Source organism: Tribolium castaneum, chromosome 4 (assembly GCF_031307605.1).
Source record: "Tribolium castaneum strain GA2 chromosome 4, icTriCast1.1, whole genome shotgun sequence".
Taxonomy (NCBI): Eukaryota; Metazoa; Arthropoda; class Insecta; order Coleoptera; family Tenebrionidae; genus Tribolium; species Tribolium castaneum.
Genome location: NC_087397.1, coordinates 5,210,744 through 5,226,023, shown reverse-complemented (window position 1 = coordinate 5,226,023; position 15,280 = coordinate 5,210,744). Strand labels below are relative to the sequence as shown.

The 15,280-nt window shown below is 41.9% G+C and overlaps 1 protein-coding gene across 10 annotated transcripts; it reads left to right on the top strand.

Annotated features, from left to right (window-relative positions):
• Positions 1–1,674: 1,674 nt before the first annotated feature.
• On the top strand, positions 1,675–15,138 carry mask (multiple ankyrin repeats single KH domain). 10 transcript variants are annotated; one of them, XM_064356171.1, is made up of 20 exons: positions 1,675–2,026; positions 4,367–4,432; positions 4,796–4,934; positions 5,513–5,811; positions 5,860–7,092; positions 7,142–7,370; positions 7,429–7,510; positions 7,571–7,814; positions 7,871–8,012; positions 8,361–8,617; positions 8,675–9,004; positions 9,059–9,226; positions 9,275–9,524; positions 9,608–9,976; positions 10,058–10,743; positions 10,848–12,238; positions 12,292–12,436; positions 12,492–14,105; positions 14,155–14,328; positions 14,389–15,138. In XM_064356171.1, the coding sequence occupies exons 1-20, from the start codon at positions 1,835–1,837 to the stop codon at positions 14,419–14,421; spliced, it is 8,043 nt and encodes a 2,680-aa protein (XP_064212241.1). In that variant the 5' UTR covers positions 1,675–1,834; the 3' UTR covers positions 14,422–15,138. The 10 variants fall into 10 exon arrangements, with proteins under 10 accessions (XP_064212241.1, XP_064212240.1, XP_064212242.1 ...); XM_064356170.1 differs by having other exon boundaries at positions 4,820–4,934; positions 7,429–7,814; XM_064356172.1 differs by having other exon boundaries at positions 7,429–7,814; positions 8,424–8,617.
• Positions 15,139–15,280: the final 142 nt, after the last annotated feature.

Below are 15,280 nucleotides of genomic sequence, written 5' to 3'. Positions count from 1 at the left end.
AATAAACATTTTATTTTCTTTTAGCGATTTTCTTTTTTTTAATTTTTGCAGGTGTCTAGAGTTTTTTTTCTTATTTTGTCTATTTTTTGATTTCGGCCTTGACGCCGATCGGAGATCTAAATGAATGATGTAATCCCGATATCGTCGCTTTTTTCGTTTTACTCGAATTATTTTTAACTGCGTGTAAGGGTCAGCAACATGAATCACATGACAGATAAGTGGTTTACTATATTTTCGGCTGTGTGTCTCGATTAGGTATCGCTGGAAAAGTTAATCAAACGATGGAATTGCTCCGATTAATTTGAATAAACATATTGCAGAACTGTTGAACTAGAATAAAGAAATTTGGTGATAATAATGAGGCAATATTCTGTTACCAAGTAATCATCACGGAAAGTTTTCTTACTCTGCGTTTGATCCAGTTCGTCAATATGATTTATCGCTGATGTACTCCCCAGAAACAACGTTTATTCTTACGATTTTTAATTTCGCAATTGTTGAAGTGGGTAAACAAGGCGTAAAATAACGCAAAGAAGGAAAACATATTTTTCGACGCAATTTTTTGATTTTGATGACTTGATGTCCATTTTATGGCAATAAGGAAATGTTCTTTTGATAATAAAAAATTATCAACCAAATTCTGGTTTCAAATTGCTGTCTGATGTGGCGTAATCTTTTTATTATTAATGGATGATGAAATGAACTGTAGCTTAGGGAATTTGGTTTATTCTGGTTATTGCCCAAGTATTATTTTTTTACTTAGGGTTAACATTTAACCTTAAACCTTCCATTAAGAGATAAACCTTTAGTTACTGGTTTTACTGACAAGCAGAATTTCGGTGATGTTTCATTACTTTTTTAATTTAAATTCTTACTCGTATCCCAACATGAAAATTATTGTATGGGGAAAAATTGCTTGTTCTTAAGTTTTTTTTAAATAATCTAATCCGAAAAAATACTGTATGATTTAAGTACTAAACTTACTCATATCAATAAAAAAATTAAGACTTAAATTTAAAATTGAATGAGAAAGAGCTACTGTCGGGCCTCGGGACTATCGAAAAGGGAAAACACTTAAAATTTTTGCACTGCAATTAAAATATCCACTGTATAATGAGTCGTGTAAAAGTTTGATAAATATATATTTTGATGTATAATAATAAAGTTGAAACTAATGCATTATGAAGGCACGTGTGCGTTGAATGTCGATGTAATAACTTGTAAGTTATTTAACGATTAATAATGGACAAGTTAGTTCTATTCAAGGGTATTGAACGTCCTTGGTTGTATTACTTTACCGTTGTTTGTTTTTGTCTAATAAATTATTCATTAATTTAAAAAGTCACAAATTTTTATTTTTTAATATTCTGATTAAGTAAAGAGGTAAAGCTTACGTAAAAAAATGTTTTTTTATTTCTTACGAGTTACGTGCGGATTTGGTTTTTTTCTAATTTAAAATTAATAATTCTGGGCTAAGTCTTGTCTTTACTTGTTTTGTGCTACATTTCGGAAAAAAATTATAAGAATTTAAATTTTTTGCGGCCCCCTAATGGTGAGTAGTGAGATCAGCATTGCTGGTATTACAGGAATCTGTGTAAGAAACTGGGATAAAAGTGTGTCAGAGGAAATTTTCTCCCTTTTCGCATATTTTCACAGAGATGTCGCTTTGAGTTTCGGTAATAGCCGTCGTGTCTTCGGTTTTCGTCTCGCCATAGTAGAAAATGGCGACCGTGATCATTTTGATGTAACGAATGTACTTTTTGAAGTGCGTGTAGTGAATCTAGTAAAATAATCGCAGCAGTTTCGTTGTGTTTCGTTTGAATGAAAGGCAAACATGCAGAATGTCACACAAGAATCGTCGCCAGATAATCCGAAAATAGATAAAGTGAACGTCCAGCACGAAATACCGTCGACTCCCCATTCAACTTCCAACTCGAGTCCCGCAAAGTCCGAGACGGAAACGTATTCAGAACATCGCCGATATATGTCCGACTCGTCGGAAAGCGAAGAGGACAGTGTCTCAGAGGTAGGATTTTGCTTTGTCCCGAATTCGCCTCGAGGCCCAAGTATCAATGAACTTAATGTCGAGAGACATCTTGTGGCAGTCGTGTCTGTGCCGTGCGATACTCGCCCTTCGTCGGGTTCGTGCCCCGAACGCCCTTATGTAAGCAGGGGGCGACGCAGCCCCCTTTGCAAACACTTCCAGACACAAGTAGCACGGAACTACCTGCGCAATCACAACATTCCTTATCATTTACATGCTTAATTGACCAGTGTCATAGTTCAGATTCCACTTGTCTTCTTCGGAGCCTAAATAACACGGTTTTATTTCATTTGCGACCGAAAAATCGCACTTTTCGCGGCGATTACTGCTCGGGAACCGTTATTACTGCAATTTAGACGCACGTAACGTTCCCATCTGTAAAAAACGCATAAAAAATCGACATTTTTATTATTCCACGCTAGGTTTGCCAGAAGAATCTACAAGAACAATGCGGACGTTTCCGCCGGGGGAACCCTCGACTTTCTCTCATTGTTAACAATAATTGACAATTTCTCTAGGTTATGTTTACGTTTGACAAATGACACTAACCTGACTTGACTGAATTTCTAGAACCGGTCTAGTGCTTGAAATTGGCTTTCCGCAAATAATAACAGTTGTCGTTGTGTCTTACAGGTGCTGAAATGTGGCCGAGTTTAGGACGATGACGTCTCACATTGTCAGGTGTCAACAGGTTTGTGACAATACATTTGACTATTGGAAGAGAACAAAATTACCTCCGCCACTGGAACTGTTGGCACTTACTTCGACGGCTATTTTTTCTCGGCGCGAATTCGCCCCGTTAAATTAAATGTCAAAAGTTTGACACAATGCACTTGTCAGGGGCTTCAAAACTAGTTCTTGCACAAATTTCACGACTGTCGAGAATTCCAATAATTTATTAACCGTGTTGGGCAACGATTTGTTTCAAAATCCCAATTATTTTCACTCGATGATGTCTTAACCGATATGCAAATATTGGAGTCCTAATTCCGTTTAATCGACCACCGCGATGCTAATTAGTTTCTGATTTACACAATTGAAACAGCATCTTTGACAGTTAAACAATCAGAAATAAAAACTTCCTCAATTAGAGCATAAAATTGCAAAAAATCACTGGCAATTCAAGTGTGACACTTAATTTTCTTCTAAATTATGTGTTTTCATTGATAAGTATGTGATTACGTAAATTTGCAAGAAGTTCCAATAAGTGCAGTGCCTGATAAGACCGGGAAGTGTTTATAGAGTTTGAAAACAATGACACCGAGATAATTCATTCATTCAAATTTGATAAAATGAGATTCAAAAGACAGTCGCGAGAGGTACCGGAAGTGTTCATATGGTTTAATAACTTCATTAAAATTTAAGCGGCAACAATTTATCAGTTGGTTATTTTATTAATGTTAAGTTCCAGCGGCTTTAACAAAGGAGGTTTTTGCAGGTTGTAATGCGTGTATTTTTAAGTCGTGAGAATATTTGTATTTGGAGTATTTTTAGATGACTGTATGCCGGGAATAACCAAATTCCACAAATCATTATAGTAGTTATTAATTTCGCTCATTTTTTCAAACCGCAAATTATTTCGCTGCAATTTCACTAAAATGACTTGCAGTACGACAATAATAACTTGAATTTTTTGTTTAACAATAGTTGGTAGTTCCGGAAAAGTATATTAGCGGTTTTATCGGCCGAGAATTCTAATTGAAGCGTACTAAAGCGCATTTAACATGTGATATCATCATCCTCTCACTTTCTTGTAACTTTATTTTTCCTCTACGTCACCGTATCCTTTAAGGACGTTCGTCCGGAAGTGAACGTTAGTCTAATAACATTGTCTGTAGGTTCATATAAATAATAACATTTAATTACACATAAAACTGGTTTAATTTAATTTAGGCGTTTGAACGGTCTGCGGTAATTATTTTAATAAAAAAGAGAAAATTTGCGTATTACTTAACATTTTTAAAATTCCTTTCAAGCAATTGTACCCATTTATGAATCAAGAATTACATTAAACTTTACTCTGCCCTCGTATTGTTTCGATTTATGTAAATGATGGAAAAACATAGACTACGTTTCGGAAAAATTTTAAAACTTTCTCTGTCTTGGAAGCTCGTTCTCACGACCATGAGCTGATTGTTAAGTAATTTTCTGTCAGTTTTTTACCTGTCGATAGCAACAATTGCTTCAGATAGAGCAAATCACGAGTTCACTTTGAGATTTTTCAAATCCGTGATAAAAAATCCAGTTTTAACCGGACTTAAAGAAAATACAAATTATTGTCATTAGAAACCTGAAAGTTGATAATGGAACAATTTTTTTCAGGATAGCGCATGTTCGTTTGAAGACGAGAAGCTAATTGACAAACTATTGGAGGAAGTAACGGTCGAAGTATGTACAAAAAGCGATATAAGCTTCATTTTTCTAAAAAATCGCCCACTAACAAGAAAACTCCGATTAGTTATCTCGAAAATTTTTGTTTTTTGTCTACAATTAACTGTTTAACTGTCGATTCTCATCATTACAACAAAATAACACAAAACCTGTCGGTAATTAATGTGTTACGTTAAGCAGATGCTAAACTTTTCACTGTTAACAAAAGCTTGATTTTCCTATTTGTTAGTTCAAGAAATAGAAATTGATGCGACTTGTGTCTGTGGGATCAAATGGGCACGAAAACGATAAATTGCGCGAATTTTTTTGGAAGAATGAGTGCGAATGAATGAGTTTTGAGAGTAGTATAATATGATTTAGGTGGAGTCATTTATGATTGATCAGGAGTTCGAGGAGGATACTCAAGTCGTCGCCGCTAAATATCTTCTAAATCCGGACGAAGATCGCGCCGTTGATCCGGAAACTCAAGCTCGACTTGAGGCTCTCCTTCAAGCTGCAGGTAAAAAACTTCAAACACTCAAAATATTGTTATTATTGATTCGATTTAAATCGAAGAATTTGACCACGATCTGTTTATCCAAATATTATTATTTTAATAAAAACAGTACTTAAATATTTGTATAGTAAAATTTTGTCGATATTCGTCTGACAAACTTATTTATTTTTGAAAATAAATAATTTAGGAAGTTTAATAAATATTTAATAAAACATAATTTTTGTTATGTAGACTTTGTATGATATTACAAATAACGTTATCAATGAAAAACAATAACAAGTGCTTCACGCAATTGTCCCAATCAATAATTAACACAATTACAGTTACGCAAAACCTCTTGCAAATTGGAATATTCAAAAAAATGCAAGAACAGTACGCAATCAATTGTCCATTCATAAATTTATTTGAAAAAAATTAATGGCATGAAATTAAGCAGTATTTACTCCCTCATACTCGTTCATATTGACCTACATCAGATAATGCTTAGATTATCGAGTGGGAGTAATGAGAAAAATCCGTTTTTGTATCTGTACACGGTGTCTGCGTGCCACCAAGTAGAAAAAATATTTCTGATATTTCAGGAATCAGCCAATTAGCAGCCAAAGATGGTAAACATCTAGCAGATCCGGAAGTTTTGCGACGTTTAACATCGAGCGTATCGTGTGCATTGGATGAAGCAGCCGCTGCTCTGACTCGAATGCGTTCGGATAACCCTCGCACCCAGCCAGAGAAAATCTCTTTGGTGGAAGCTTGCACCGACGGTGATGTCGGAACTGTTAGAAAGCTTCTAACAGAAGGTAGATCCGTACACGAAACGTCTGAAGAAGGAGAGAGTCTCTTATCGCTCGCGTGCAGTGCTGGATATTATGAACTAGCGCAGGTGGGGACTCAAGCCCAAAAAAATTTGTTTTACTTAATTTCGGTCTAGGTTTTACTAGCGATGCATGCAAACGTCGAAGACCGAGGCATCAAAGGAGAATGCACTCCTTTGATGGAAGCGGCATCAGCCGGCCATCTCGACATCGTCAAACTCCTAGTGAAACACGGCGCCGACGTCAACGCGCAATCCACCTCCGGCAACACCCCACTCATGTACGGCTGTGCCGGCGGTCACACGAAAGTCGTCGAGTTCCTCCTGGAACACGGCGCTAACGTCGAAGACCACAATGAAAACGGGCACACGCCCCTCATGGAGGCTGCCAGCGCCGGCCACGTCGATCTCGCGAAAATTCTCCTGAAGAGAGGCGCCGGAATCAACACTCATTCGAACGAGTTTAAAGAATCGGCGCTGACGCTTGCGTGTTATAAAGGACATTTAGAAATGGTGAGGTTTTTGTTAGAGGCCGGAGCCGATCAAGAACACAAAACGGATGAAATGCACACCGCATTGATGGAAGCATCGATGGATGGGCACGTCGAGGTGGCTCGGCTCTTGCTCGATTCAGGGGCTCAGGTTAACATGCCGACGGACAGCTTCGAGTCACCGTTAACGTTAGCGGCGTGTGGGGGCCACGTGGATTTGGCCATGTTGCTCATAGAGAGGGGGGCTAACATCGAGGAGGTCAACGATGAGGGGTACACGCCGCTGATGGAAGCCGCGAGGGAGGGCCACGAGGAAATGGTCCATTTGTTGCTGGGACAAGGGGCGAACATCAATGCTCAGACTGATGAAACACAGGAGACAGCCTTGACTTTGGCTTGTTGTGGGGGTTTCACCGAGGTCGCGGATATCCTCTTGAAAGGGGGCGCCGATATCGAGCTAGGGGCGTCTACGCCGCTGATGGAAGCGGCACAAGAGGGCCATTTGGACCTGGTGAAGTTTCTGTTGGAGAACGACGCCAATGTTCACGCTCAGACACAAACCGGCGATACAGCGTTGACATACGCTTGCGAGAATGGTCACACCGACGTCGCCGACCTCCTCCTGCAATACGGCGCCGACTTGGAGCACGAGTCTGAGGGAGGTCGGACGCCGTTGATGAAGGCGTGTCGTGCCGGTCACTTGTGCACTGTGCAGTTTTTAATATCTAAAGGTGCGAATGTGAGGAGACAAACGACGAATAATGATCACACACCGTTGTCGTTGGCGTGCGCCGGGGGTCATTTAGCTGTGGTGGAGCTGTTGTTGAGTCATAATGCCGACCCGTGTCACAAATTGAAGGTGGGTTGGCAAACAAACTCAAAATTTTTATGTAAATTCTTGTGTTTAGGATAATTCCACCATGTTGATTGAAGCGGCCAAAGGAGGACATACGAACGTAGTGCAATTACTTTTAGATTATCCGCATTCTATGCAGCATATGATGATCAATCAACATCAACAAGGGGCTACGACGGCTACCAATCTGTCCATGCTTCCAGGACAAGTTGGTAGCCCTGATTCGCCGATCACACCCACCGTGCCCCCGCAACCCATCAACTTTTTCCAAGCACCTCTAGGTAAAGCATTAAAAAATAAGTGAATGTTACTTATTATTTTTTGTGGATATTTTGCCAGGCGGCGCTCTGCAGGAAGTTCCCGAAGCCGTTCGGATAGTCTCTCAGGACGATTCGAGTCCGTCGCTGGACGTATCCAAACAGCAAGTATCCACCACCTCGAGTCGAACATCCGAAAATCAGCAAAATCAAACCACTTTTAGAAAATCCCTATTGGCGAAAAGTCGTTCAACCGGCGCTGTCTTCGACGGTACCTTAACTTCGGCTGAAGCCCAACAAGTTCGAACACAACCGTTACCTTTGACCGATTTCGAAGAGGATTTCCTCAACAAAGAAGATCCAAACAGTACGCTAATCGATTTTATCAAATGTCGTAAGAAACAATACAATGTAGTGTCATCTGACGAGGGTACAACACAAAAACAACAGATTCTTGAGGAGTTGCATGTAAGTTCTGAGGTGAAATAGAAGTGTGAGAAGTTGAACGACGTTCAATTTTTTAGCGGGTTGAACGTGAACTTCACGGGAAGCAATCTTCTCAAAGCCATCTATTTCAATATGCAATTCCTCAAGATCAGTGCACTGCTGCTAATAATAATACACTGCCTATGTTAAATATTGACATTGCAATGCAACAGCAGCAAGGTACGTATCGTTTTATGCACGAAATTAAAATTGTGTATAAATAACCTTTCTGCTTTGTTGTAAGCCTCAAAGATATTTAACAATTGACAATCGGCAGTGCTTGTGTTGCATGCCAGTTTTTCCCAGTTTGTGTTGTGCCCATTTTTTTATATTACCTTATTTTGTCAACAAACTCGTTTTTACACAAATAACTGACGGAGAGTTAAGTTTTCGTAGATGGCACTACCTCACTTTGTGTTTGTTGAATTATATTCACGTAGTGGTGCTTGTTGTGCTTTAGTCACCTTAACTCCGCATGGTTTTTGATAAATTTAATTTTCACAATAATCCATGCGGCGTATTTATCAGGGCCAGGCATGACAAGTTCCATGTTTTCACCCAATCTACAAGTCCCCAATACTTTCTACACAGGAGGAGCGACGTGTCTACAGTCACCTCTCAAACTAGCTGTAAGCGGAGATACGAATACATTCACTCAAAATCAGACCCAACCGGCGTTTTATTTTACGCCGTTGACGACCACCGTCGCGTTACCCACTGCCAGTACGACCACCACTCAACCGATCAAATTTCAAAGTGTTACGTCACATGCAGAAGTTAGTCAGGTATTGGTCATAATCAGCGTTAATGTTTTTTTACTGATTGATGTTTGGCTAATTTAGAACACGGCGATCAGTGATCGACCGAAGGCGAAGCCGGTCTCAAAAAAAGAAGGCAAGAATGTCAGAAAACAACAATTACAATACCAATCGAATTTATACGGGCAACAAAGTCAGGTGTTCAGTCCAATTCAGTTGCAACAGCAACAAGTCAAGTCTGGTGAAAAGACTTTAAATATTTCGGAAGGTCTGAATGTGCAAAGTTTAGATTTGGACTCTTTAGATCAGGAGTCATTAGTGTTGAAAGAGGAAAGTCACGAGAATCTTTTAACGGCTTCGATTTTACAACAGTTTCAAAATACGTCGATTAGAGCAGCTTTCGTCGGATCACCGGTAATTTTTAATTGTTTTTGTGTAACATAGATAACATATCGGTGATTTTTTTAGCAACCGAAAACGCGTTCAGATCTCTACGATCACGTACAAGATGGTAAAGTGACAAAATTAGAACTATCCGAGAAAGATTTTTCTACAGTGGATGATGTCGTTCAAACGCTTGAATCTTTTAACACATCTGATATCAGCGACCAAAGTGTAAATCAACATAATCTTCAGGTAATTTACTCATCAGTTTATTTCGATTGTTTTTATTATTTGTCTCAGGTACAACCCTATCCTAGCGCTATCGACGAAACAATGCTGGCCTCCTTCGGCGGCCAACAGGACCTGCAAAACCAGAGCGACTTATCCCGTGTGGAATACTTCGCTGTGCCCACCAACGGCACCCAAGTCCCAGTTCACACCCTTTACGAGCACTACCTGACCACTGCAGGTATGCCAAACAAAGAACAAAGCGGTGCTATCTACCAAGCCGGATTTCAAGCTGGAATTAATCTAATGCAGCAACAATTAGGTGATTAATTCAACCATCCAAAACTTAACTAACACTTTTCACCCGGTTTGGTTTTGTTAATTTTTCCATTAACCCACTTACAGCATGTCCGAGTGCAAGCACGAGCGAGACAACCGCGACTGTGGTACCAACAACCTCAATACCGGGTACGTCCGCACAGCCCTATATTACACCACAGGTGCCCTGCAGTCACGTGGTGAGCACTGCGCCCCCACAAACAGGACATCATTGTCAAGCCTCGTGCACGCAACACCAACAATTAGTTCAGACGCACCAACAGCAAAGTCATCAAGTGCAAGCTGCAACACAGACGACCCAAGCCGGCGATAAGAAGAAAACAGTCGATGGGATGAAAGTGAAGAAGGGACGGGTAATCAGGCATCAGAATCAGAACGTGCAAGGGAATAATTTCCACCAGAATCAGAATTTTCAAGTTGGGACAAATAACGCAGGTATTGAAGCGTGGAGTGATCCTTTATTGTTAATTACAAGCGCGGTCTAGAATAGCCACTTATTTTTCGACATTTTTTCAGCTATAAACCAGTACAACGGCTTGGCCCCCCAATGTCAAACCTCCTTGCCATGCCTCGACGTAGACTCCAAAACCGACAGCAACCACGACACCGCTCTAACCCTCGCTTGTGCCGGCGGCCACGAAGACCTGGTCGACCTCCTCATTAATCGTGGAGCTGACATCGAACACCGCGACAAGAAGGGATTCACTCCGTTGATCCTCGCTGCCACCGCCGGTCACGAGAAGGTCGTTGAAGTCCTTCTCAATCATAACGCCGACATCGAGGCGCAATCCGAGCGAACAAAAGACACACCTTTGAGTCTCGCCTGTTCGGGAGGACGATACGAAGTCGTCGAACTCCTTCTCAATAGGAACGCCAACAAGGAACACAGAAATGTCTCCGATTATACTCCGTTGAGTTTGGCCGCTTCAGGTGGTTATGTCAACATTATAAAGTTGCTTTTGAGTCATGGAGCTGAGATTAATTCACGCACGGGGAGCAAGTTGGGAATTTCGCCCCTTATGCTAGCGGCAATGAATGGACACACCGCCGCTGTGAAACTGTTGCTGGATATGGGAAGTGATATCAATGCTCAAATCGAGACCAATAGGAACACGGCGCTGACTTTGGCCTGCTTTCAAGGGAGGCACGAAGTGGTCAGCTTGCTGCTAGATCGGAAGGCTAATGTTGAACACAGAGCTAAGGTAATTGTTTGTCTTCCGTGTTTTGTTTTGCCATTTTTGTCGTTGGGCACCACATTGTCACTGAACCTTTCTTTACTTTTTAATTGAGTAAAAAAAATTTCTAGACTGGCCTCACGCCGCTCATGGAAGCTGCGAGCGGAGGTTATGTAGAAGTCGGCCGAGTCCTCCTCGACAAAGGCGCCGATGTGAACGCGACTCCAGTTCCTTCGTCACGTGACACCGCTCTCACCATAGCCGCCGATAAAGGGCACGTCCGTTTCGTAGAACTTCTTCTCTGTAGAGGCGCTCAAATCGAAGTTAAGAACAAGAAAGGCAATTCTCCGCTTTGGTTGGCCGCAAACGGTGGTCATTTAGCCGTCGTTGAGTTATTATACAATGTCAATGCAGACATTGACTCGCAAGACAATAGAAAAGTCTCCTGCTTGATGGCGGCGTTTCGAAAAGGTCACGTTAAAGTGGTTAAGTGGATGGTACATCACGTGACACAATTTCCGAGCGATCAAGAAATGATCCGCTATATTTCGACCGTCAACGATAAAGAGTTGTTAGAGAAATGCCAAGAGTGTGTGAAGATTATTCGAGCCGCCAAAGAGACACAGGCGGCTAAGGCGAATAAAAATGCGACGATTTTGTTAGAAGAGTTGGATATGGAGAAAAATCGTGAGGAGACAAAGAGACTCGCTGCTGCGCGAAGAAGGGAACGAAAGAAGAAAAAGAAACTTGAAAAGAAGGAAGAGAGGCGTAAGTTACTCGAGGAGAACAAAAAGAACGAGAATTATGATGAGAAAGATAAGAAAATCGTCGAGGATGAAAAAGGCGAAGAGGAGGATAACGTCCAAGATAACATCGATCCGGCAATTCGTAACGGCGATTCCGCCGATAAAGAAGAGGGTGATAGTGGAATAGATGCCAACAGCCAAGGCAGTTGCTCAAGTAACGATATCAAACCGAACGATAAGCGCAAAGACAAAAAGAAAAAGAAAGCTAATTCGAATTCGAAAACCAGCAGTCCTTCGACCAAAGCCGGTTCGAGTAAATCACAAAATCTAACCGAACCAGCTCTCAAACGTAACGAGAAAAATTCAGAAAACAAAAAATCAGCTCAACAATTCAGAAAGGGTCTTGTTTTTGAAGCGACGAAAAGTCCAGCTGAACGTGACGATTTCGAAGCTACAGGAAACGAAAACTACGTTTCAAACAAGTCGAAAAAGACACACAATTATGATGAAAATCAAACTAAAAACGGCACATCTACCAGTCCGAAACAGTCGTCGAAACGAGAGGAAGGCTGGAAGGAAGTTGTGAGGAAGTCGTCAGTGCAGACGGTTTCGATGTCCGAATCCGGGGTTAAGAAAGTCTCAGTACCGTTAAATGCGATTTCGCGAGTTATCGGACGAGGTGGGAGTAATATTAACGCAATTAGGGGCGCTACAGGGGCACACATAGAAGTGGAAAAGCAGAGTAAAGGGCAAGGGGAAAGGATTATTACGATTAAGTAAGTCAAAGTAGTTTATTTTTTTCGTTTATTGATGATTTTTTTATTATTAGGGGCGCACCGGATGTTACAAAACAAGCACATTCGTTAATTGCGACGCTGATTAAAGATCCCGATGTAGATATTTTGCAAATGCTTCCGAAAACGAACAAAACAACGTCGACTACGACTACATTGTGGGACAAGACTCAAATCGGGGTAAGTTTGTTGTATATTTATTGTAACGAAGTGTATTTATTGTTGCACATTTTAGACGAAAAAAGTTGCCGGCAAAGTGTTGACCGTGACTCAACCATCAGCAACCACAACGACCCAATCAAAAACCATCCAAACTGTCGCACCTTCGGTGAGTTCAACGTCGCGTTCGTCTACGACAACTGTAAAACTCCGCGGAGCCGTCCCTGTAATAACATCACGCGTCACAGCCCCACGTCTAGTAGCCCAAGCCGAGAAAAACGCCGTTGCTCAAATCGCAGCAGTCCGTGCTTCAGCCCCTCACACCACCTCATCATCAACGAATCGCCCAACTAAACTAATAACAACAACAGCGACACAAACCTTCGCCGCAAAACTCTCCGAAACAACAGCCAATCAACTGTCGATTTCGGTCAAGGGTCGAAACTTGGGGCTTCCGGTGACCACCGCCGGTCCAATTTCCCCACAAGCGATACCTCACAGTTCTACTAACACAGTCACCTCACCCAAACACAACCGACCGACCCCGACAGCTTCAGCACCGCCGAATATGCAACACTACCAAAGTCCGGGAAAAGGACAAATTTTCGGCAGTGCCCCCCCGAGTAATGTCACAGTTCCGGTTTCAGAAGCGGCTCGAAGTACAACACCCTTGACTCACAACATACAAGACGAGGGTTTGCAAACTCCTTCGCAATATTCGTTATTTACGTCAGATCAGCCGATGTGGAGGCGCGAAAACGAATCTCAGAAGAACAATTATTCGTCAGTTGCGAGCGGTGCCAATCCACAAAACGTAATCCCGGCCAAATTCATGGATCAAGACCCACCTCAAGTGGTGGACGTGTCTAAAGCACCAGGCTATCGAGGCGGAACGGTCTGTTCTCCCGTTTCCTCCAAAACCAGTAGCAACAGTACCACACCTCCTAACATCTCCGCCAGTTCCTCCTTTCAAGTGTACCCCGAACCGGCCAAAACCCAACCCCTCCCCCCCATCGGGAGCAACATCCGCCCGCAACCGACCTCCCAAAACGACAACTTCTACTCCGAATTCTTCAAATCGAGCAACATTCCTCACATGCTCAACGACACTCAACTGCTACAATCCTACCCTAAAAACCTCAACTACCCCCAACCTAACATGCCCCTAGCAAGTGTCTCGCGTCTTAATCCCAAAGCGCCCGATTTTTCGAGCACTGTGTACAACGCCATGCCTAAGCAACCCCAACTGTATAACGGATTCATCCCGAGCAACAACGCCCTCTATTCCGGGAATAAAGGCGTGGATTCGTACCATAGGTCGCGATGGCCTCTCATGCAGATGCAACAGCCGTTCACTCAACAACAGAGCGAATTGATCAGTGGGATGGCCACCGGGATGACGTTGCAGACCTTGGCGAGGGTCACCGGGAGTGAGGTCTTGGAAAATGGACCCGATTTGGGGATGGTAAACCACTCGCCGAATATGTCGCCGAATTTGCCAGGGATGCAAGGGGAGTATTGTGAGGATCGGAAGCAGCCACAACCGATCGGGACGGAAAGGAGGAAGTATCCGAATATTGACGGGTGCTGGATGTACGGGAACGAGAAGAGGTGGCCAAACAATGAGTACGGAGTGGGGAGAGGCCAGGTGTATTCCGAAGAGTTGCCGCAGTATGTTGATCAGTTTCCGGTAAGTGTTGGTGTAAAAATATCCATAGTTTGATATTTGGTGTGTTTAGCCTGCGGTGCCTTTGGAGAACCCCCACAATTTCTCGAACGGACCAATGCCCTATATGTTGCAACAGCAGCCGATAGGGCCGCGCCCAACTGATTTCATCCCGGTGGAATTGAAAGACTTGTCTTGGGACGGTAGCCGACCGAATTTGAACGATATTCAAGAGAAATCGCAACACGTGAGTGGATTGCTGAGGTTTTGAGTTGGCGTGTTAATTGTGTTTGGGGCTCTTTTGTAGGGTTGGGCGGGAATGTCGAAATGGAACCAGTAATCACTGACTATGACCCAAACAGAACTATAAGCATTTTTGACAAAGTCCATCGTGCGAAATTTAGCTTACATCTTTGTGATCTTTGGGATACAAGTTTTACAGTAGAACCTAGTACTAGTTTTTGTTTATGGTATCTCTCTTGAAGTACACTCACGTCATGTGCAAGTGTCTGGTTAGGAGGCCCATTATACAGGCCACGAGCCCCCTTGCCTGCATTCGGTGTATATAAGGAAAAAACCTATTCAGATCATTATTCTAATTGTAGTATGTTGTTTGCATGTCCCATTATTTGGTTTTTAACTGCTTATAGTTTACGAAATAAACTGTTTTACTTGATTATCTTTTGTAGCCGATTTGGATCATGAATGATACAGCTTCACTAGTGGCTCCAAAAACAAGCCGATTGTCGAGCTGAAGTTAGAATATATAATTATAACATAACACTATGTATAATGTAGTAGTTGCGCAATGGTGTCGAGGGATTGGCGATAGGGACAAGTGTTAACTTGTGAATAATTTGTTCTCTATTCGAATATTTACTTTCTTTTTCTTACATGTGTAAGCGCAGTGTTTGTATGCCTCACGTCTGGGCTACAGCCCGGCACAAGCACTCGGTGGGTATCGCTAACTCCCACGAAACTGTAGGGTTATTATTATACGGATCATTATGTAATATTGCTTGTACATGAAGACTTAAATATATCTTTATGCACTGTACTACACCTTTTATTCACCTCAAGCCCCCCAACAATCCTAATCAACAACAAAAATATCCCTATCTATTTTAACGACACCATGATTCATACCAATTTAATGATTCATTTATGTAATTAAACGAAAATAAATTTCCATATCGTAG

Excerpts from the sequence above, each read along its gene's own strand:
- mask (XM_064356169.1), top strand. The coding sequence starts at position 1,835 with ATGCAGAATGTCACACAAGAATCGTCGCCAGATAATCCGAAAATAGAT. Across the intron at positions 2,027-4,366 it reads AAGAGGACAGTGTCTCAGAG|GATAGCGCATGTTCGTTTGA; the intron begins GTAGGATTTTGC and ends AATTTTTTTCAG. Across the intron at positions 14,106-14,154 it reads AGTATGTTGATCAGTTTCCG|CCTGCGGTGCCTTTGGAGAA; the intron begins GTAAGTGTTGGT and ends TGGTGTGTTTAG.